Raw genomic sequence first — 20,671 nt, 5'->3', positions numbered from 1 at the left:
ATTCGAAGATACGAATTCGTTTTTACCGTAGGTCCTAGTTAATTAATATATTTGCATTACGTAGCATTCGTTTGCAGTTTGCAATTTCTATCAGGCTGTCATTACTTCCCTTCACACAGTGATGCAAATTCTTTAGTTCAATGTATTTCAAGTTGCTTATTTTTCTCTGTTTTTATTTTCACACGTAAAAACATAGAAAGCTGGCAGAAGTAATGGAATTCAGGAAGACAATTTCTCAAAAATTCGAATCTCCTTTCAGGTAATTCAGGTTTTTCAGGTAATTAAGTTATATTTTTGGATACCTCTTTTGGAGGGGATCGGCTTTTCGACGTGCAATAGAAAAAGAAAAGTTTTTTCTTATTTTCCCGTATTCTTGATAGCTTGATGATTTGCTATAAGATCCTTGACAACAGCAGGATCAGCTAACGTTGAAACATCGCCCAAATTTTCTGTCTGATCAGCTGCAACTTTACGTAGGATTCGACGCATAATTTTGCCCGATCTTGTTTTCGGTAAACTAGCACAGATCTGTTTTACAAGTACCATAATTATAAATCCAAAAGTACGCTTTTTGGCACTCCATGGAAACAACCGTTAATCTTCTATTTCCATTATGCTACCTGAATAACATCCGGAACGGCGTAAGCAGCAATTTTCTGCCGGACAATTCCTCTCAGTTCAGTTTCCATTTTGACGCCAGCAAGAAAGCCGTCCTTAAGTGTTACGTAGGCATAGATACCTTCTCCTTTGTCATTGCAGGGATACCCTACAACAGCTGACTCCGCCACCGAAGGATGTTCTCCCTGTGAACAGCAAAAGCAAACAATTAATTACGAAACCATGGCTGTTATTTGAAACGTTAATTAATACCAGAGCATTTTCTACTTCAGCAGTTCCTAGTCGATGGCCAGTAACGTTGATGACATCATCCATCCTTCCAGTGATTTGATAGTAGCCATCTTTGTGTCGAATGGCACCATCACCGGTGAAATAGAAGCCACGGAAAGGTTGATAATATGTTTCCAGAAAGCGGGAATGGGCTCCATAAATAGTTCGTGCCATCCCCGGCCAAGGTTTTTTCAAGCACAAGGCACCTGTAACATCATTCCCTTTTAATTCTTCGCCCTAATCAAAATAAAATAAAATAAATGACAAAAATGCAAAAGAGTTTTTCCAAAATAAGAATACTTTTTCCCCGACAATAACAGGCCAGATTCCGTACATAGGCCGCATGGGCATCCCAGGATGAATTTCGGCACCGGGCGCTGATGGTCTTGGACTTATACAAATCCCACCCGTCTCGGTTTGCCACCAAGTGTCAACAACAACGCATTTCTCCTTGCCCACAACTTTGTTGTACCATTGCCAGGCCTCTACGTTTATGGGTTCACCCTGTATCACAAAATTGCTGCTAAGCAAAGCTTTCTGTTTTTAATTGAACAGTCACAACGGCTATCATACCACAGAACCGAGAGTGCGAAGTGAACCTAAATCATACTTTTCAACGTGTTCGTCCCCATGCTTAAGTAGCAAACGTATGGCTGTTGGAGCAGCGTAAAATTGATTGATTTTCAAACGTTGAACCGTCTCCCAGTATCGACCTGTAATGAATTTTAAGAATTAAAAACAAGAACAAGTGTCACATGGTATTAAAAAAATCACCTGGGTCGGGATAGGTTGGTGTGCTCTCGAAGAGAACAGTCGTTACTCCATTAGCCAAGGGTCCATACACGACATAAGAGTGACCTGTTATCCATCCGATGTCAGCAACGCAACCAAAAATGTCACCTTCTTTGCAATCAAAGACGAGCCTCTGTGTCAGTGAGGCATAAAGAAGATAACCGGCTTGAGAATGAACCACTCCTTTAGGATTTCCTGTGCTGCCAGACGTGTACAACATGAAAAGTAAATCTTCACTGTCCATAACGGCTGGTTCACATTCACCACTCTCCTTAGCCATCGCCTTGTAAAATTAAATGTTTAAACCATTTAGCCGGCTATTTACCTCTAGGTTTAATGTACCTCATCAAGGTCGACATCAAGAGTGGATGGAACGACTGAGTTTCCTGTTCTTTTGGCCACAAAAATGGCTTTGATACTGGGACAATTACCAACCGCAGCTACAACCGTCTTCTTCAACTCAATTAATTTTCCTCCCCTCACTCCTTGGTCAGCAGTAATAACTACTTTGGCTTCAGCTAATCAATGGGAAAACATTCGATATTAAGTTTGCGTTGCAGCAGAAAATGAAAGTAATTAAAGTGAGATACCGTCATTGATACGACTCGCCAATGCTTCGGCACTGAATCCAGCGAACACTACAGAATGGACGGCCCCAATTCGAGCACAGGCGAGCATGGAGGCAACAGCGAGTGGACAAGCGGGCATGTAAATTGCTACACGATCACCTTTTTTCACCCCGTGAGATTTAAGGACATTGGCAACTTGGTTCATCATTGTATACAGTTGTCTGTCACGGTGTTAAGATGACAGAGTGATACCAACACTTAATCATGTCAAATGATATAAGATTAACTTGGGTCTTACCCATAGGTGATACGGTCCTCTTGGCCTGGTTCATCCTTTTCCCAAATAAGCGCAATTCGGTCAGGATCCTTTTCCTTGTGGCGATCAACACAATTCACTGTCAAAACCCGTCAAAACAAACCTTCAAGCCCCAGTTATATCATACACTTTTATCATTCAGCAGTGAAAAATGATGGAATAAGATAAAGAAGCTAATAAAAAAATTGCGATATCACAGCAGAGATGTTAGCAGAACACATATTTTCTAGTGAACTCTTGGGTGTCAAATAAAATATTAAATATTTTTTTTTGCCAGTTTGTTACCTGAGACATTTAGTTGGCCACCCAAAAACCACTGAAATAGGCCCAATTCCATATTGCAATCGGAAACATGTTCAAAATCGCGGCTCCAGCGTAGGCTCATGCGAGCTAGCGTACCCCAGAACAGGTCCGTCTAAAAATGTAGATATGTTAGATACCATGTTATTCAGAAAACTATTTCAAGAAACCTCTTTAATGCTCAAGTTGTAAAGGTCCTCGTAACTGGAGCAGCCCGGAAATACATCTCGCAGATCTCGAAAACTGCATCGGCTGGTTGTGGGCGAATCCATTGCAACGGTGGGTTCAAGTTTCAATCTGACCTAGAGATTGAATTTGTTTTCCGTTAGCACGTTTCCTCTAAAAAAAACTAACGTTCGACCAACAAATATTGAATCATCTGAGCATTTTAGGGGTTTTGGCGATCTGCCATCTGCGTAGCTCTGCGTTCTTGTGCCTGGATTCGGCAAACAAGACCTTATATGCCCAGTGTGATATGAGGAAATGCTATACGATAGAGCCAACGATAAAGCAAAATAAAGAGTTCAAATTTCAGCTCAATATTCTATGGAACGCGGAATCCAAATATTAAAAGTTACCAACGAAATCTAATTCTTTCAATTATACTAGTTGTTTCTGATTGCTTTTAGCTTCATGCATTGCGTTTCTGTACAACTCTAGTAGGCGTAAAATTGTACGTTTAACATTAGATTAATAACGCGAGAATTAAACTTACTTGGTCTGTTCCGATGCAACTGGTACTCCCGCGTTTTTCAATGGTGCACCGAAAATTTCGATTTCCAACCAAAGCTGGTCTTGCGTTAAGCTAAAAAGTTACAAGAAAGTGTTCAAGTTCTTTTACACTTATTTGACCAAACGGATTTGATAACAAATGGCTCCATGTAATACGAGGCAATAATGAAAGATCTGATTTATGGCAGCGCCGAAAAAAACTAGGGCATCACATTGCAAGAATCTACGACTAGCGGATTTACGCCTTACTAAGTTGCACTGAACTAAATACAGAAAAAGTGCTAGGAAAAAATATTTAGAAATAGTAGTAGTTCTAAACCAAATATGGAAAAAAAAATATCTCCCACTGTTTAGAAACAAGAAGGATTTGTAAACTTATTTTTTTTCGAATCGATAAGAAAACAAGAATCTACTGTAAATCTACCATGACAAAAAAAAAAAAAAATACCACTAAACGGTAGCACCAAGAATGTTGTCCATAAAGTGCCCGTCGGAGACTTAATCATCTTCCCAAACAACAAAATAATGAACGAAAAAACTCACCAGAGAAGATGAATACTTTCCAGCGACTTCCAACGAAAGCTTCAATAGTTTGGCCATGATTTAAATGGTAGTCAGGAAAAACTGCGTTGTTTGACTGCGTTTATCCGCCGATGGTGATTGATGAAGGGCTTACGGGGCTATTCCTAATTGCAAGCCAGGGTACGCACCAGAAATCCCAGTAAACTGAAGTCCATAATTGAACAAATAGAATCCTTGTAACCTTTCTAGCATGGCTGCACTATCAAATGATGAAAACGTGACCGTGCGTAGCAGTCTGCCAATGAAAGGGGAGAAACCATGGAATAATAAACAGGACAGCTTCGTGAAAACGTCGCTTGGTGTTAAAATGGGATCTAAATGTGTTGGGATTTCTACCTATTTTTCGCGAAGAGGCCCCGGAGATAAATAACGCAATAATATGGATTTATCTCGATAATTACTTGCAGAATTTGGTCAGTTTTATATTAACTGAATCAGGTAGCCATACTAATCTTTAGACGTTTTACTGTAGATAAGAATTTCATTTTCTGGTACGTACTACTTTCTGTTTACAGCGTCGGGAATCGTAGACTAAAATGGGGCTAGCGCTCCAAGCGGTTAGCTCGCAATCCACAAACATTTCCTATCACGAAACACAATTTCAAAAATAAAGAGATAAAAATTTGTTAAAATTAAATCGGTTGACTTATACAACGGTATCTTTGACTCGTTGTCGCCAGAGCTTTCTCAGCTCTGATATATACTATATGCTTTTGATGGTCAAGAAAATTACTGATCTTAATGTCTCAAGAGACAGGGAATATATCATGGTATTGAATTATTTGTCTTTACCATCAAACTATCTTGGGTGTTGATTTGGATTAGCATAATTTGATTAATCTGTTGGGCAACATCACACTGCATCACAGGACATTATGTTTGGTCATTACACGGCTCTACTTTCATCTCTAAGCTTCTGGCTCCTGATTTCTTCAGGTCCATTGCTTTGATTGTAAAATGAGCTTTTCCTGATTCCAGACGATAAAGTTATGTTCAGCTAACTGTATCAAAAGATTATTTTTCTAATACCTAATACCACCACTGCACCTTTTTCATTGCAAACAGCATCCTTTATTGCCATTTGGACAAGTGTTGGTACATCGATAGTAGCTTTCTGTTTCTGTTTGCTAAATACATAAAGCAGGATTTTTCAAAATGATTACCAAATATTTTCTTGCTGATTTCAACCGTTTTCTTTTAATTGCTGGTTTCCTCTAATCACCTTTTGTTAGCTTTACTTCAGAGGGACTCATAAAACGGTAGAATGTTTCTTGAAAACAATTTTGCAAGCGAGTAGGAACTAGGAGGCAGCGAGAGCCCATTTTTATATCTCGATGTACTTTAATAGGTAAAGAATTAAAACTACTAGGTCTCGGACGGCGCAAAAAGTTAGACAACATGGTTTTTCGATGTCAAAATGCTTCATAAAATACTTAATAAAATAATATTCACACCTTCTCCTTCACGCCATTTCAATAATATTTGCTACTCCGTTCATTGCATCAGAAACTGTTTAGCCCTATTTCGAAGACATATTTCGCTGGTCGCTAGGAGCGCTGGCCGTCTAAATTTGAACAAAGAAATTACGCGGTTTAGAGGCGTGAGCAAAAAGATTTGCAAATTCGCATACGGCCATTTTTGGCTCTGGAACAGCCTGCAATTTTCTCAACAATTTAAAAGCGAAAGTTAAATAAAACACGTCATAACAACTTCTCATGACGATGGTATAGGTTTACTGAAGTTCTCGACTAACATAAGATACTTTAATTGTCGCTACGCAGACATTGATCAGATAGTGTGACAGACAAATTTAAGAAACGAATGAATACTTTTTTTTGCGGACGAAAAACGTAATCCCGGCCCGGAATCATGATTAATATTTTGTTTTTAGAAGCAAGCCGCAGCCAAAATATAATTGTGAAATGGTATTAAGGAAATTTCTTCTCGTGGACATTTATACAACATTGGTCAGTTGGAGATTTTGTATGCTTTCCGGGGTTATGTAAACCATACCACGTCTGAGAAGAATGCCACAAGGAGTGAAATATAATGCAGAGGGCAAATTTTTCTTTTCATTTTTACTCGTCCTTGTCAACTATGTCGACATCAACTGTCGCAGGATTTTTGACGGCACATCGTCGGCAAATATAGTCTTCATTTGCTTTTACGTCCCTTGCTTGTAATCCAACGCATCTAGTTAAACATATTTTCATTTAATAAAACAGTTATCAACGAAGTTTGAAAAAAAAAACGAAATTGATACCTAAGGTGAAACCACATTTCACAGCCTCCATCACACTGCACCCAAATAACTTCTTTGCCTGTAGGCTGTGCCCGCCAAGAAATGGAACATTGAAATACTTCATCATAGAATCATGCGTTATTCACTAAATACCTTCAAACACTGATCTGCAGCACAATCTTCTTCATTTTCACTCTCGTTTGTCGATTGCCTTTTCTTGCCATCGGCCTTCTTCATCATTCTTGGTTTTTTGTTCACTTTCATCTGCTTTGCGTTCTTATTACCTTTGGGGCCCTATAAGAAAAATTTTAAAAATATTCTCTATTAAACTGAAAATAATCAGTTAACTTACCTTAGGCGGCTGTTTATCTCCTGTTGAATCCAATCTCCTTTTCTTGCCTTGCACCTTCCGTTTAGAAAAGGAATCCCCATTAGGATCACAATCCTGTTCGTCGTCTTTGGAGTACAGAAGCGCCATTACAGGAGGTTCTGAGGGAGCCTTAATTGCCTAATTTGATGAACAAAACATTACATCATTAACTGAAACAACATGCAAAGAAAAATAAATAGGTACCTGAAGAATACGTCCTATATGGATCGTTTCGTCGAGTGAGACTTCAAGTGAATCACCCTCAAGAATGAGATCTTCAAGCTTAGCAACAGTTTGTGAAGCGAGCGAAAGGAGAGGAACATTCTGTGCACAGGTTGCTGACATGTTTGATGGTGAAGCCCACACGGAAGAATTAAGCTGCCGAGGAACTAAAGGTGATTTACGCACATTCTTCTTGCTGGAAGTCGTGCAGCCAGAACCATCTAATGACGGAACAAAAATAAAACGTGTAAGTAAAATGCAGGTGTACTATCAATCGTAAAATCCTAACCTTTGGAAAAGGATGAGTAGGCGTGCTCGGAGTTGCTTAGCGCTGGAGGTTGTTCTACGACCTCCGGAATACTGTCACGTGCCGTATATTCGCTGTCTTGAGATTCTTCGCTGCCACTGAACAAATCTCGATGTTCACTTGTCGACAATTTGGAAACGTCATTCTGGTTAGTCTTGTCCGCCTTCTTTCGGGCAGCAGCGTCGGTAGCACGTTGCAATGAGGCCGATAACTGGGACAGGCAAGTCGTTAATTCTTCAGTAGAGAGCAGCTGACGTGCTCGATCCTGTAAAATAGAATGAAAATGATTTTAAAATTTCCACAATTCCGAGAAGGTTACGTTTTACTCCATACCTGCCAATTCATGGCTCTTTCTGTAAGACACTGAAGCGCTTCACCTTCAGGTAATCTGACCGGTAGTTTTTGTAAGGACACCAATAATGAGAGAATAGTTTCAAGACGAGGTCGCCTCGACCGGCAACAGTAACCACAGAGATAGCGTCCATCTTTCATTCCACTAATCAAATTGCCTTCGCCATTTGCTTTGTTCTTGGCGCCTGGACCTTGTTGCTTCGCTCCTCGTAGACACGAAAGATGGAACCATTCCTTACATAGAGCACATTCAATCATTCCACCTTGTGCTTTGCCTTGGCAGATGCAATAGTGGGCAAGTCCCTGATCATCGTTTACTTTTTTCTACATTACAGACAAAAATTAAGCTTTAAATATCGGATAATGCTTGATAGGAAGTACTCAGGAAATTTACCTGAATGTTTTGAACTCGTATACGTTTGAAACTGGTTAATTCACTGCTTTCACTCTCTTTGAACGCCTCGACAATTAGACGAGGATCTTCTTTTTTCTCTGCTTCAAGAGTGATGACATGAGTGACGTTAACTGGATTAAAAGGATCTTCTTTGGGTCGACGGCGACGGAAACGTGTTACAGCTATTAATTAAAAAAAAACAAGTTAGAGATCTCCAAAAGTTCACTGGTTTACTCACAGAACCATACCTAACACGTCGAGCTTCGGTGAAAGGACTTCTATCAACGAGTAGTATGAATTCTTTCGTAAGAAAGTTTTAGCAGTTCTTTCTCGCCAAGCATGAGCTGCAGCAATTTGATTTTCGAGTTCGTCAAGCGAATCTAGCTTAATAGCAATTGGCTTTGCTTTTGACATTAAACTCTCGAGTGCTTCCAGATATGGACTGTACTCCAACTTTTGTAAAACCTCTAGACGAGTCATCCAATCACGAGCTTTCTTTGCAGCTTCCTTCAGGGCAGCGACAGAGGGCAGGTAAGTTGGTAGCAAAACTACTTCTTTGATAATCATATCGGCTGAGGACAGAGGAAGTCTTGGCCTGGGAGTAAATCAAATGTTAATGCATACATCAATTAAATAACATGAATTCGAATTAATGTACTTAGCCTGCAGGAAATTGGATGCCTTATCTTCAATTTTCTCAGACATCTCAAGTAACCCTTGTAGTTTTGCAAGGGATTTTTCCAACACGGGATGAGGAGGAAGACCAACACCAAGCTCCAACAATTCACGTAACGAGTCCAAGGATACCTCTTCTGCTTCCTCTTCTTCAGTGGGATCGCGATCACCAGAAGGAATGACGTCGGGATCCCAAATCGGATTTGCTCCAAGCAGATCGCGGTACTTCTCCATCCACTCGGCCTGCTGAATCCGCTGTTATAATTTCCAAGTAAACAATTAATAATTGTTTTTAATAAGCTAACGACACTACTTTTTCAAGGTAAATCCTTACCGTTAAAATCCCATTAGAAAGACAAATAGGTAAGAAGAAAAAGTAATAACAATAAAGTGTTGATAGTTCATAGATAACAAACAGAGGAGCAAAATAGGTTGGTTTTTAACTTACAAGTTTCAGGCGGGCAATTTCAGGGAGTTCTATTCCCAAAGTAGCTCCCCTCTCCAGACATCTTTGAAGAACTTCGAGTTCTGGGATGGATTGAGTATCGACGAGAGGCTCGAGAAGCAGTCTAGCTTCCTTTTGAAATTCAGTAACATTTTTGAAAAGTTCTAGATAAAAAGCAATGCAACGATTAGACCAAATATTTCAGATAAAATTATAAGATAAACGCGTACCATAAATGGCCTCAGATTCGGGTAGCTTGCAAGGAAGTTTTTGAAGTTGTTGTACAAACAACTGTAACTCTTCCAGAGTTAAGCGACACTTTGCTTCTCCTTGAAGGCGAGTACGAGTTCTTACTTTACTGCTCATTAGCTGCTGTGCCACCAAAGTGCATTTTTCTGCGGTGTCCACTGCTTCTCGAAGTGATAGCACCAATTCTGTACCAGGGAATTTCTGTTCTTCCGCTTCCTGCAGGAGAGCTTTTAGGGCCGCTAATTCTAAAATACAAAAATCAAACGTAGAAGCAAATAACATGATTTTCCTTTTTGCAGAACTCTACCAATTCTTTCATCTCCTTGTTTTTTCAAAGCTTCTCGTAGTTTAGCCGCCCAGCTATTAAAAGTTTCAACTTTTCCTTGGATTTTCAGGAGCAGACCTTGTAATTCTTCCATCGTATACCGGTAGCGAAGCGTGTGCTTCTCAGGTGGGCATTCACAGAGAAGCTTTATGTGTCTAAGACAAACGAGTTTGTCCTCCACACAGCTACATGTCAAAGCCGACAAAAAGCATGTTGTTTTACAATGATCGCATTGACGCTCGTCATCTGGTAAGAGTTCGAATGCTTCCCTCTCCGAATCCTAAAAAAAATTAAGATTTAGATTTGAGAAGAATATCACATAATTTGAATGTTGTACTTTGACACCCCAGGCCAGTAGCTTTTTACGTAATTCTTGTTCACTCTCGACCATTTTCAACATATCCTTATAGGCAACGGTGGCGATTTCGAGATTCAGTTCTGATGCTGAAGACGCGATTTTGCACACCAATTCATCGTGAGAAAATACACAAAAGCGATGGAGTTGTGAGTAGTTTTCGACGCAATCTCGTCCCTTGTCCAGCCAATCGGATGGTGTAAAGTTAACGGCTTCGGCAAAGTTGTATCCTTGATTGAATCCGGCGTGATAGGCACGGGGAAATGTTATAACAAACTCGCCCGCCGCCTGGTCAGTACGGAATATAGGGACACCAGCGTCCATTAAAATGTTGGGATTCATAATTGTAACCAATTGATGGAGAAGATCAGGTTGACCTATAATTCAAAAACAATTAAATAACCGGAAATTAAAGTGCATTAAACAAATAAAGCATACTTTTAAACAATTCAGGGGCTGCACTTTTCATGGCTTCTTCAAATGACACAGCCCCATCTCCAGGGACACCGTACCAAGTTTTAGGCTCACCCCAGTGCAGATAATTAATCGAGTAACTCCAATGATCCTCATTGTGCCAGCAAAATGCCGAAAAACACATTCCTGATTTTGAAAACCAAGAACCACTGAAATGAAGGGCACAGGAAAGCCGCAGATCGCTTTGTTTTTACTTACCAACATACATCCAGGGAACCTTCATTCCGGAAATATCAGCATTAATAAAACCAAGCACTGAACCTTCAGCGTTTGGCAAATTGTTAAGATTCCAGCCAGAAGTGGCATATTCTTCGTCACCAGATAGAAGATGCCGTGAATTGAGGGTTGGAAAGCCTGTCATTCAACATCAAATATTATTTAAACGGCACAGCACGTAAAATGGCAGCTCTGCGATAATCAGACCTGATCCATGGTCCATGGAGTGCAAGTCAGCCCCGTACTCGACAACAACATCCTCATCAATTGAGGAAACGATTCTCCAAAATTCTTTTTCCACTACTGACGTCGGAACCAAGTGGCCGGGCATGTTGAAGTAGTCAGCTTTGAATTGATCAGCCATCTCACCGAACGTCTGAAGTGTGTATTCTTTGGTAGCCTAACAATGAAAGGAAATAGTTCTGTATTATTTTGGAATTCATCAATAATCGAAAGATTGCAAACCTGTTCAAAACCAAATGCTTCCGTTGGTTTACTGACTTCCTCTGCTACACAACACGGACATCGCCAATCTCCTTTTGGGATCTCATTCAAGGGTGGGTTCAGGCAAAACGTATGGTAGCTGTCATCGCAACCATCGCAGAGCAGCATCGCTTCTTCCGCATCGCCTCGGCCACAATTATGACAAACATATTTCTCTAGCGGATCGAATTCGGCGATTTTGTCCACTATGATAATTTTTAAAAATACGATGTCAGAAAATGGGTCATTCATTCATTTTGTTCTCGTTACTACCTTGTCCACGAGTAATTCGATCGGTCGTTTCGACTCCTTCTTTATCCGTAGGGGTAAAATGGCGATTGCGTCGGGATTTCTTAGCTACATTTAGAAAATAAAGGAAATAAGAATACAACGACACGATATCTAGATATAGACTTACTAGGTGGAGGAGGTTTGACTGCCATTCTCGATTGGATGTGATGAGGAACGTAGTCTTTATCCTTATCTACGTCTTCGACTTTAATTTTCCCGATGTTCACCTTTTTCGTATTTTTCCCAGTTTGAAAAGTTACATAAGGATGAACGACTCTCTCGTAATGGGTTCGAAGAATGCCACCAATGCCCTTGTTATTGGCAGTTTTCAGCCCCATTTTGGTGGCCAGAGTAGTCCACCTTCTTTCCTTTGTGATCAATTCCATCCCACCTAAGACAGTCTTTGTAAAATTGGTAATTGCACATCACATTTAAAAAACACTACCTTCTTCTTGAACAAGCTTGTGAAGGCTATACAAGTCCAGCGCTTTCTTATCAACAACAGGAATTCTTAAGGAAGAGCCCTGTAATTCCCAGAATCTTGCAATTTTGTCCAAGAAATTCAATTTGATTCTTGTATGGGCCTAGAATACATCAAAAATTAAGTAAATTGGCTGTAATGGCCATTATTAATTCTACAAAAACTACCTCCAACTCATTAAGTCTCTGGATTCTGGGTGTAAATTTGCAATTATCAACATCAACTGCAAATGGAGGCTGCCAACCCTGTAAATTAGGACATTTAAAATAATCTACATAACAAACACCTCTTCACATTAGAAAATATGCATATGTATATTGGAAAAGGAAAAACAACCCAACAAAGTGCAAAATGGAAGGAGCAACATGGTTGCCTTGGGGAAAGCAGACATAATGAACCTGCTACCACATGCTTTGTCACAGAAACCTTAGATGAAATCTTTGTGAGATTTCTCATTTAACTTTTGACAAAATCTACCAATCCACTGGCTGAATATATATCTGGATTAATGTCACTTACCGGTGGTGGCTTAACTTTGCATATTCCATATTTTTCAGCTTCCGGTCGAATTTTCGCTATATACGCCAAAGGATCCTGAAACTCTTGTACTGATGGATGGTATGTCGGTGCAGCTGGCGGAGGACGGAACTCAAATTCGGCTGACATTTTCGTCACTGTAAACGGGAAAAAGCAGTTGTCGAATCTACGAAAGTCTTAACGATGATTAAATAATGGGCATTTCGTCAATGCAATTGTGCACAGGAAGAAGATTAGCGTTAACGCTTCCAAACACGTAGACCACGCAACTATAGGAAAGAGAACCGTAGTACTATGATTTGAGTAGTACTTCTTTTCGTTTTTTGTCACTCTGTCGGAGAGACGCCCGAAGCACTGCATTTTCTCATACATACATTTAAATGTTTGCCAATTTTCATATTTATAAATGTTATATGATACCTTCATAAATAAAGACAATTCGACTAAATCACTTTAATTTTAATATTTTTTTACTGAAATATTAGATGTAAACGATGATTATAAAACACTATTTAAAAAAAAGGCATTGCTGTTGTTGGCAGTTTGAATTGATGGTTGCCTGTGTTTTGAACAAAACTGGATATTGTTGAATAAATTTACGTTCTGAACAACAACCTTGCGCTGATCATCCCAGAATGACTGATAAAAATGAAGAACTTCCAGCAACAAGAGGAGTACTGCAAAAGTACAAAACCATGTTGGAAAAATGCTTGAGAGACTATGAAGGATTAGATAGGGGCCTTGCAGCGTACGAATGTTAATCAAAAGGACATGCTCGTGGCCAATTAATTATTCTTTATTCATTACAGTTTGAGGTTTCAGTTAGAAGAAAGACAACAACTTGAGTCAAAAGTTGAATCTTTGGAAGAAAACCTAAGGTTGACTAATGGTATTTTGGGCAGGACCCAAGCTCTGTTATTGACAGAACGCAATAATTGCCAACAAATGGCTCTTCATATTGATCTTCTTAGAGTAAATTATAATTTATCATATCTTATTTGAATAAGTTAGTCCCACAGTTTTTTTTAATGTTTTTTTTTTACTTCAGAAACAACATGAATTGGATCGTGAAAAGTTAGACCTCCTCCTTTCCCTGAATGGAAAACCTGTACCAAATCATTATTTTCAAGGAGAACTTGTCTTGAAGCAGCATTTAGCAAAACTGGATAAACTAATGAAAGAACAAGCGTCTAAGTTGCTTGATGAGCGATCTCTCTTAAAAGAGGAATGGGAAAAAGAAAGACGGATAAATGAAAAATGTAAAAAAGAATTGAAACAAAGGTATATCAAGCTAACAAGTTATGCTTCATCATTGAATTTATAATAACAAAATCTATTAAATCAGAATCCAGGACCTAAAGGAAAAACTTTTATTGGCAAATGACTATAGGGTGCAACGTAGCCAAAAACACATACAGGACTTCCTTTCTGGGAAAACTATAGCTGACTGTGATTATCTTTTTGATCATTGTAGCACTCCAAGTGCCCGAGGAACGAAAGTGGAGCATTGCACTGACCAGGAAATTAAGAGATTACGAGTAAGATTCTTTAACAGAAACATTTTGCATTACATTTAACTAATTGTGATATTACAGAAAAAGGTTGCTGAACTTGAAAAAGAAATAGAATTGTATCACAAAAAATTGACAGCACAGAACAATATGGTGCAAGAAATTAAAGATGAATCTCAAAAGAGAGCAGAAAAATTTCAAGTAGAAAAATTCTACACAATTTGCTAGCTGTATTAACTAAACAGTATTTTTCTTTACAGACTCAAAATAAGGCTATGAAAGAAATGATGGAGAGATTAAAAGAGGAAAACAATCAGTTGAATAAACGTAGGCTAATCGAAGGTTCCGGTTTCCGCAACGAAGTAAAATTATTAAAGGATCAACTTGACAGGACTCAGCGCCAGCTTTGTTTCTTAACTTTGCGAAAGTGTGAAGAATGAATTATCCTGGCGGCTTTTTCGCATTTTTTTTTTCTCTATTTCAGGATATGCTTTTTATAAAAATTAAAAAAATATAAATAGACACTGGGATTGATGACTAATCCTTGTGCCGAAAAAGTAGAATAGTAATGTGGTTGTCTTTATTTCACAATCTTGCACTCGCGCCTCTTCAGGTGGGGTCGTAACCGTATATTTTCCTAGCTAAGGCCCGAAACCTCGTGTCTAGCTACCATTCGATTTTTCTTTTGGGTGTTTTAAGTTTCAATTTTTTCCGTCTATCCCATCGCCAACATCATAACTGTCACCACCGCCCTTCGCCGCTAGGATCGCTAGTGACATTCAGCTTCAGTTCAAGGCGGAGTCTAATACTCGCTCTTCTGGCCATTATCCTGCATTGAACTGTGCAAAACAGAGATAGAGATTGAAAAGTATCTGAGTAGTTATCAGTTTTTGTCTAATTCATTCCCACTATTCGCCTAATGTTCAAGATTTCTCTCCAAATCTAGTCAAAAACAGGTAATAATTGTTGAGTTTAGTTAGTCCAACAAATAAAAACAATAAACACTATTAACTACTATAATGTGGCTTGTTACATTTAAGATGAATATCTGCACGATTTAATCAATTCTAGAAAACAAATGTCTTCAACGAAACTCAAAAACCCTACGCAATGTGCATTGATTAACCTCTATTTACGTCGAAATTGTTGAAGTTGCTGCTACAGAGATATGGGTCCCATGTTCCACTAAGTGCAAAATAGCTATGCAAAAGTAATGATTTGTTTTGTACAATCTCTTATTTTAGTAAGGATGTCACGGCTAAAGAATCTTTTTAAGCGTGGAAACAACTCACCAACTGACTCAGGACCTTCAGATATTAGTGGTCCAATGAGTGTTTCTCATAATGTCCATGTAGCTCTTAACCATCAAACAGGTGCTCTAGAAGGTCTTCCTGAAGCATGGCTAAAGCTGGTCAATAAGGAACTGACGTAAGTCATAATTAAATGTATGTATTATTATTTTTTAATGAGTCTTAGCATGGTATAGTCAGGGAGAATTAAACGAGAACCCAGATGCTGTTCTTCATGCAGTACAATATTTCATGTTTTCTCAAAAACAAGGCCCCAAAAACTTGCCTTTTAAGGTGAATTCATTTATTTTAAGTTTCTTATTGTACTGTTTATTATTTACATATTATCTTTTAAGGTTTTGGCTACCAAAGAAATAATAGAAAAAGAGTCAATGGAAATAGAAAACATGGGTAAGTTTTGAACCCTTTCTTGAGCTTTGCCACAGTATTCCCTTTTCAAAATGAGCAGCTGAATGCAATATTTTCGTCAATAAGGAACAAGCAGAGTTACGACCGCTATGCTTGCTAGTGCAGCAGTGAATCTCGGTATGGCTTCTATGACTGTATCTAGCAAACAATCCCAAACACCACCTGCTTTACCCTCCCGCCCGCCTGTTGGCGTTATGACACAAACGACATCACGTCGGCCGTCTTTGAGCGATGTGTCATCTCGCTCCCCTACAGGCCATATTCCACCTCCACTGCCAATTATTCCTCCCAAAAGCAACCGGCTTTCTTTGGAATCGACAAATCTTGATGACTGTAAGTATTCCTTGGCGCAAAGCTTAAAGTAGATAGTTTTGTTGCTTTCTGGTGTAATTCAGGAGTTCTATTTTAAAACTAATAATTTTTCTTCGCGGTAGGTGGAACTAATTTCAACAAAACTATGGTTATTACGAAAAATGTAAATATTTATTTGTTTTTTTTTTTTTAATAATTGATATCTACTGATAACTAAAGGATCGGTATTTAATATTTTTTATTCATTTTTTTAATTGTTGTGTTTTAGGGGAATTCTAACGAAGCCAAACAAGCAAATGACGGCGAAGATTTTGACGGGGGAAGCCCACTTATTATTCGTAAAAAAGAAATTAAAGTGGATGGGATGATGACTGACGATGAAGTTGACTCCGCACTACGAAAACTTTGCAAATGCGGACATCCTTTTAAACGATATGCTCGTCTTAAAGAAGTTGGCGCTGGGTATTACGAACCCTTGATTTTCTCTTTTATTGTATAGTTAAGGATTTATTTGATTTCCAGAGCGTCTGGCACGGTTTACATAGCCGCCGATTCGGAGGCTGATGGAAAGAATGAACGTGTTGCCATCAAGGAAATTGATTTGTCTAAACAACCCAAACGCGAAATGATTCTTAATGAAATTTTCGTGATGCGTGACATCATTCATCCAAATCTAGTCAATTTTCTCGACGCTTATTATGAGAAGGACCATCTTTGGGTTAGTGTAATAGCTTATTGCAAAAAAACATTCCATAATTTTGGAAAATGTGGATTAGGTGGTAATGGAGTTATTAGAAGGAGGGCCATTGACCGATGTTGTCACAGAAACGGTGCTAAAAGAAGGCCAGATAGCTGGCGTCTGCCGTGAAGTTCTTAATGGTATTACGTACTTACATAGTAAGGTGAGTAAAGAAAAGTATTTACGCCTTGTATACCATTATAAACATTGTATTTATTTTTTTTAAGGGTATTATTCACAGGGATATCAAATCAGACAATATTTTACTGGGCCTGGATGGTACTGTTAAAGTCACAGACTTTGGATTTTGCGCAAATATCCAAGGAGATGAAAAGCGACAAACGATGGTTGGAACCCCGTATTGGATGGCCCCAGAGGTACACTTCCCTTCACCTTATTTACACTAGCAGAAAAACATTTCTGATGCCAATTTTTCGGTAATTTAAAGGTTGTAACAAAGAAGAAATACGGGAAGAAGATTGACATATGGTCGCTTGGAATCATGGCCATTGAAATGATAGACGGTGAGCCACCTTACCTGAAAGAAACCCAACTTAGAGCTTTGTACTTGATCGCCACTAATGGCCGCCCACAAGTTCCGTCTTGGAACAAACTGAGTCCCGAATTTCAAAATTTTCTGGAGCGATGTCTTGAAGTAGATGCGGACAAGAGAGCTTCTAGTGAAGAATTACTGAAGCATCCATTTCTTCTTCGTGCTTCTGATTTGCGGACACTTAAAGGAAATATTCAAGCTGCTCAGCAAATACTAAACAAGAAAATGTGAGAGATACTGCCGTCGCCCTAATTGACAATTACGAGTCCATAGAGACGGTATAAGGTAGAAACTTAGCGGGACCAAACTAAGTGCCAATATCTTAACGCATGCAATGTAACTTCTTGAAATGCTTCTTTTTAAGACTTCGGACATAGTATTAAAATCTGACTGAAGTACCTTGTTTTGTTTAAATTTTAAACTGTCCTATCAAGCGGAACTATGATTTCCAGAAGCCACTGTTTTTTTTACTAGTCTTGTATCTTGTGCCTAAAATTGCATAGTATTGTGTTGCATGTGCACAGCACATTATGTTTATAAGACACATTTTCGCTTGGATTTTTATTCTTATGTGGAATGATGCAATACAGGTTTGAACTTCCATCCTATTATTATTAGTTCTACCACCACACCACACTAAAAAACAAAACAATATGCATATACACTGCACAACTTGACACATATACAAACGTTTCACATTGATCTGTAGTAGTGTTCACTACATGTTGAAGATTGACCCACAAACTGAGGTAGAGAAGAGGTAGTCATAGCTTGTAGGTTGTTGGTAAGTTAACCTTACTGTGCCTAACACCATTAGGGCGTACAGTATAGTGCGGCTAGCAGGTTAGTTGGTAGGCAGGCTAGTATCAAGAGTATATTTTAAAAACCTCTGTATATGTATAAATCACAATAAAACAAGTGGACTTGAATACACGGAACGCCAGTTAATGGGATCAGTTAATTTCTTAAACAGTATAAATATTATTTATTATACTGCGAAATTCAAAACTGACTTCGGAGCGAAACTTACAATCGCAAACATATACAATACCTCTTGTATTATCATATTGAACCAAAAGAGATCGACCGTACACGGCAACGTTATTTTACTCACGTCCGTACAATAAATAAATAATAAATAATAATAATAAATACGTATAACGTATGCGTATGCTTTACTTGAACACAAAACGTGAGCTTATTCACCAAAAAATTTATACACAGAAATAAACAAAACTATCGTAATCAAAATGAACACGACTATCGCGTCAAAAGAATCGATTTAATCGAAGCGCCCTCGTGGAGTAAAAGCCTAGAATATTCCGATCTGCTAGTGTAAAATCTCTATAAGCGTGTGGAAAATTTGTTGGTGGTAGTTAAGGTCACTTCGATATCTTAAATAGTACATCATTTTTATAGACCAGTTTATAAAGAGCGGTCAACTTTCACCCATTAACATAATGTCGTTTTCCGTGGTTAACGTCGTTCGCAATGTCTCACGTGCGTTACCGGTGTCCATGCGGTCCGTGGGGCTAACAAAGCCGGTTACTAGGTCTCTTTGGTACATGTCTAACCCTACTAATCAATTTGCTCCCTCGAAACTTTCACCTGCGTTTAAGCATACTCCATTAGGCTCTGCCTGCCCATGTGGAGAATGTCGAGGAGTTCACACACGAGGTGACAACTAGTCCAACTATTCTACAGTATATTGTAAATTATCAATGCTTTTGATTTTAAAGGTGACAAAGAGTTGATTGAATTCCTTTCGGAAGAAATTTCTGTTGAAAAGAAGGGTATGAGCAAGTCTAGGGATGTCGGTAACCTGGATGGATTTGACGTTAAACACAACGGTGCAGAGATAGCATTGTCTAAGAAATTCAATGATGAACAGTAATATGATGTATAGTGAATCTAAGGTGTGAATGATTTATCACATTTTATTTATTTATAAGAATTGAGATCATAGTGAATGTTAACCATTCTGTTGATGCTGACATTGTGGAAGGAGATCTGAACACCAAAGCAGACAATGCTCCCCAAGCAGAAATGAAATCAAGGCCACACTTTGAAATTAAACTAATTAAAGGAAATCAAGTTACCAGATTTGCTTGCAGTTACATTCAGGATGTTGGAGAGCAAGTTGAAGATGCTCCAAGTGAGTAGAACATAAAATAACTATAGTAATGTTGGGAAGAAAGTATCAATTTGATCATTTTTTTTATTGATTGTAAAATAACATTGTGTTACCTATTTCAGATGACATCTTCACAATTGATGAACTTGCAGTCTTTGAGGGCAAACACAATGATCAAACCTATGCTGTTGCTGGAGATATTCTTGATGGGGTACTACCTATAGCCAAATTGATTATTCAAATCGTTACTAATATTAAAATCACTTTTTTTTTCTAGTACATGTACGATCTTCTCATGAATTTACTTGAAGAGCGAGGTGTATCGAACGAGTTTGCTGAGAAATTGAGTGATCTCGCTACAAAACGGGAACACCAACTGTTTGTTGGTTTATTAGAAAACCTTCAGTCTTTTGTCCAAGGCAAATGAGAGATGTTATTCATAAGATTAATAATACAACGAGTGTAGTCATTTTCTTTACAAGAATGATTTATTATTTGAGGAAATAATTGCTGCAGAATAATTATCATTTAGAACCAGGTGGTTTGAGCTCTTCTTCAGTGCCCATGACTTCTTTTTCTATCTCTTTAAGGTCAATCTTTTGATCTTGAATTGCTTTCTGTAATAAAAAAGATATAAAGAACACACAAGAATAGTGTGATGAAACATTCCTGGGTGCTTGTATCCAAAGAACTTACCCTTACACATTCACGGTACAGTTTGAAAAATGGACTACATGTGTCTGTTGAATGATCTCCTCTCAGGAATTTTTCTGTGAACCATGTGTTAAAGCATGCATCATAATTTTGCTTCAACTGACTGCACGCTTCGTTAACGCTATTCATAGCACAATAGTAGTTAACCTATGAAATTCAAATTGGTTAATCAACAGAAGGTCCTTATTGACTTCAGTTTTATCTTACCTCGATTTGTAGGTGGACTAGAGGTATAAATAAAAAAATATTGAAAATAAAGGTTTTTAAAATATATATATATATATCTATTACACGTTTTAAACACGGTTGTGTCTTTAATTTAATGCCGGTGCACAACGAATTTGATTGCAGAACTACACAAATGTGCAATTCGATCACTATGACGAAGAAATTA

General features: G+C 38.4%; 5 protein-coding genes across 7 annotated transcripts; 2 read left to right on the top strand and 3 right to left on the bottom strand.

Moving 5' to 3' along the window:
• Positions 1–122: 122 nt before the first annotated feature.
• Positions 123–4,450, bottom strand: LOC130689946 (acetyl-coenzyme A synthetase 2-like, mitochondrial). Its single transcript, XM_057512889.2, has 13 exons — positions 4,141–4,450; positions 3,581–3,670; positions 3,036–3,167; positions 2,851–2,980; positions 2,548–2,644; positions 2,271–2,470; positions 2,023–2,198; positions 1,663–1,963; positions 1,462–1,601; positions 1,189–1,392; positions 871–1,125; positions 621–803; positions 123–528 (listed from the first exon to the last, which is right to left on the bottom strand). Exons 1-13 carry the CDS (start codon positions 4,195–4,197, stop codon positions 358–360), a joined length of 2,136 nt encoding a protein of 711 aa, XP_057368872.1. The 5' UTR covers positions 4,198–4,450; the 3' UTR covers positions 123–357.
• Positions 4,451–6,066: 1,616 nt separating this feature from the next.
• Positions 6,067–12,956, bottom strand: LOC130689940 (lysine-specific demethylase 5-like). 2 transcript variants are annotated; one of them, XM_057512874.2, is made up of 23 exons: positions 12,579–12,956; positions 12,227–12,304; positions 12,024–12,162; positions 11,706–11,969; positions 11,561–11,644; positions 11,270–11,493; positions 11,012–11,204; positions 10,787–10,942; positions 10,553–10,714; positions 10,097–10,491; positions 9,742–10,039; positions 9,416–9,679; positions 9,189–9,349; positions 8,724–8,995; positions 8,314–8,660; positions 8,066–8,247; positions 7,654–7,995; positions 7,303–7,585; positions 6,996–7,234; positions 6,774–6,929; positions 6,575–6,715; positions 6,443–6,507; positions 6,067–6,372 (listed from the first exon to the last, which is right to left on the bottom strand). In XM_057512874.2, the coding sequence occupies exons 1-23, from the start codon at positions 12,723–12,725 to the stop codon at positions 6,258–6,260; spliced, it is 4,707 nt and encodes a 1,568-aa protein (XP_057368857.1). In that variant the 5' UTR covers positions 12,726–12,956; the 3' UTR covers positions 6,067–6,257. The 2 variants fall into 2 exon arrangements, with proteins under 2 accessions (XP_057368857.1, XP_057368858.2); XM_057512875.2 differs by having other exon boundaries at positions 8,724–8,986.
• Positions 12,957–13,143: 187 nt separating this feature from the next.
• On the top strand, positions 13,144–14,591 carry LOC130689964 (janus kinase and microtubule-interacting protein 2-like). The gene is made up of 6 exons (XM_057512919.2): positions 13,144–13,344; positions 13,406–13,568; positions 13,645–13,877; positions 13,942–14,134; positions 14,192–14,308; positions 14,368–14,591. The coding sequence occupies exons 1-6, from the start codon at positions 13,232–13,234 to the stop codon at positions 14,545–14,547; spliced, it is 999 nt and encodes a 332-aa protein (XP_057368902.1). The 5' UTR covers positions 13,144–13,231; the 3' UTR covers positions 14,548–14,591.
• A 317-nt stretch (positions 14,592–14,908) lies between these two features.
• Positions 14,909–20,032, top strand: LOC130689950 (serine/threonine-protein kinase Pak-like). 2 transcript variants are annotated; one of them, XM_057512897.2, is made up of 15 exons: positions 14,911–15,063; positions 15,352–15,535; positions 15,594–15,690; positions 15,753–15,807; positions 15,892–16,158; positions 16,260–16,300; positions 16,406–16,599; positions 16,660–16,855; positions 16,914–17,039; positions 17,104–17,251; positions 19,014–19,106; positions 19,169–19,319; positions 19,382–19,584; positions 19,686–19,774; positions 19,841–20,032. In XM_057512897.2, the coding sequence occupies exons 2-15, from the start codon at positions 15,357–15,359 to the stop codon at positions 19,988–19,990; spliced, it is 1,989 nt and encodes a 662-aa protein (XP_057368880.1). In that variant the 5' UTR covers positions 14,911–15,063; positions 15,352–15,356; the 3' UTR covers positions 19,991–20,032. The 2 variants fall into 2 exon arrangements, with proteins under 2 accessions (XP_057368879.1, XP_057368880.1); XM_057512896.2 differs by lacking the exons at positions 19,014–19,106; positions 19,169–19,319; positions 19,382–19,584; positions 19,686–19,774; positions 19,841–20,032 and adding an exon at positions 17,325–18,032 and having other exon boundaries at positions 14,909–15,063; positions 17,104–17,253.
• LOC130689990 (TP53-regulated inhibitor of apoptosis 1-like) lies at positions 20,033–20,667 on the bottom strand. The gene is made up of 4 exons (XM_059495985.1): positions 20,571–20,667; positions 20,485–20,501; positions 20,260–20,424; positions 20,033–20,180 (listed from the first exon to the last, which is right to left on the bottom strand). Exons 3-4 carry the CDS (start codon positions 20,404–20,406, stop codon positions 20,088–20,090), a joined length of 240 nt encoding a protein of 79 aa, XP_059351968.1. The 5' UTR covers positions 20,407–20,424; positions 20,485–20,501; positions 20,571–20,667; the 3' UTR covers positions 20,033–20,087.
• Positions 20,668–20,671: the final 4 nt, after the last annotated feature.

The sequence above is a fragment of the Daphnia carinata genome, chromosome 6 (assembly GCF_022539665.2).
Source record: "Daphnia carinata strain CSIRO-1 chromosome 6, CSIRO_AGI_Dcar_HiC_V3, whole genome shotgun sequence".
Classification (NCBI taxonomy): domain Eukaryota; kingdom Metazoa; phylum Arthropoda; class Branchiopoda; order Diplostraca; family Daphniidae; genus Daphnia; species Daphnia carinata.
The sequence above is the reverse complement of the archived record's forward strand: the minus strand, read 5'-3'. Positions and strand labels throughout refer to the sequence as shown.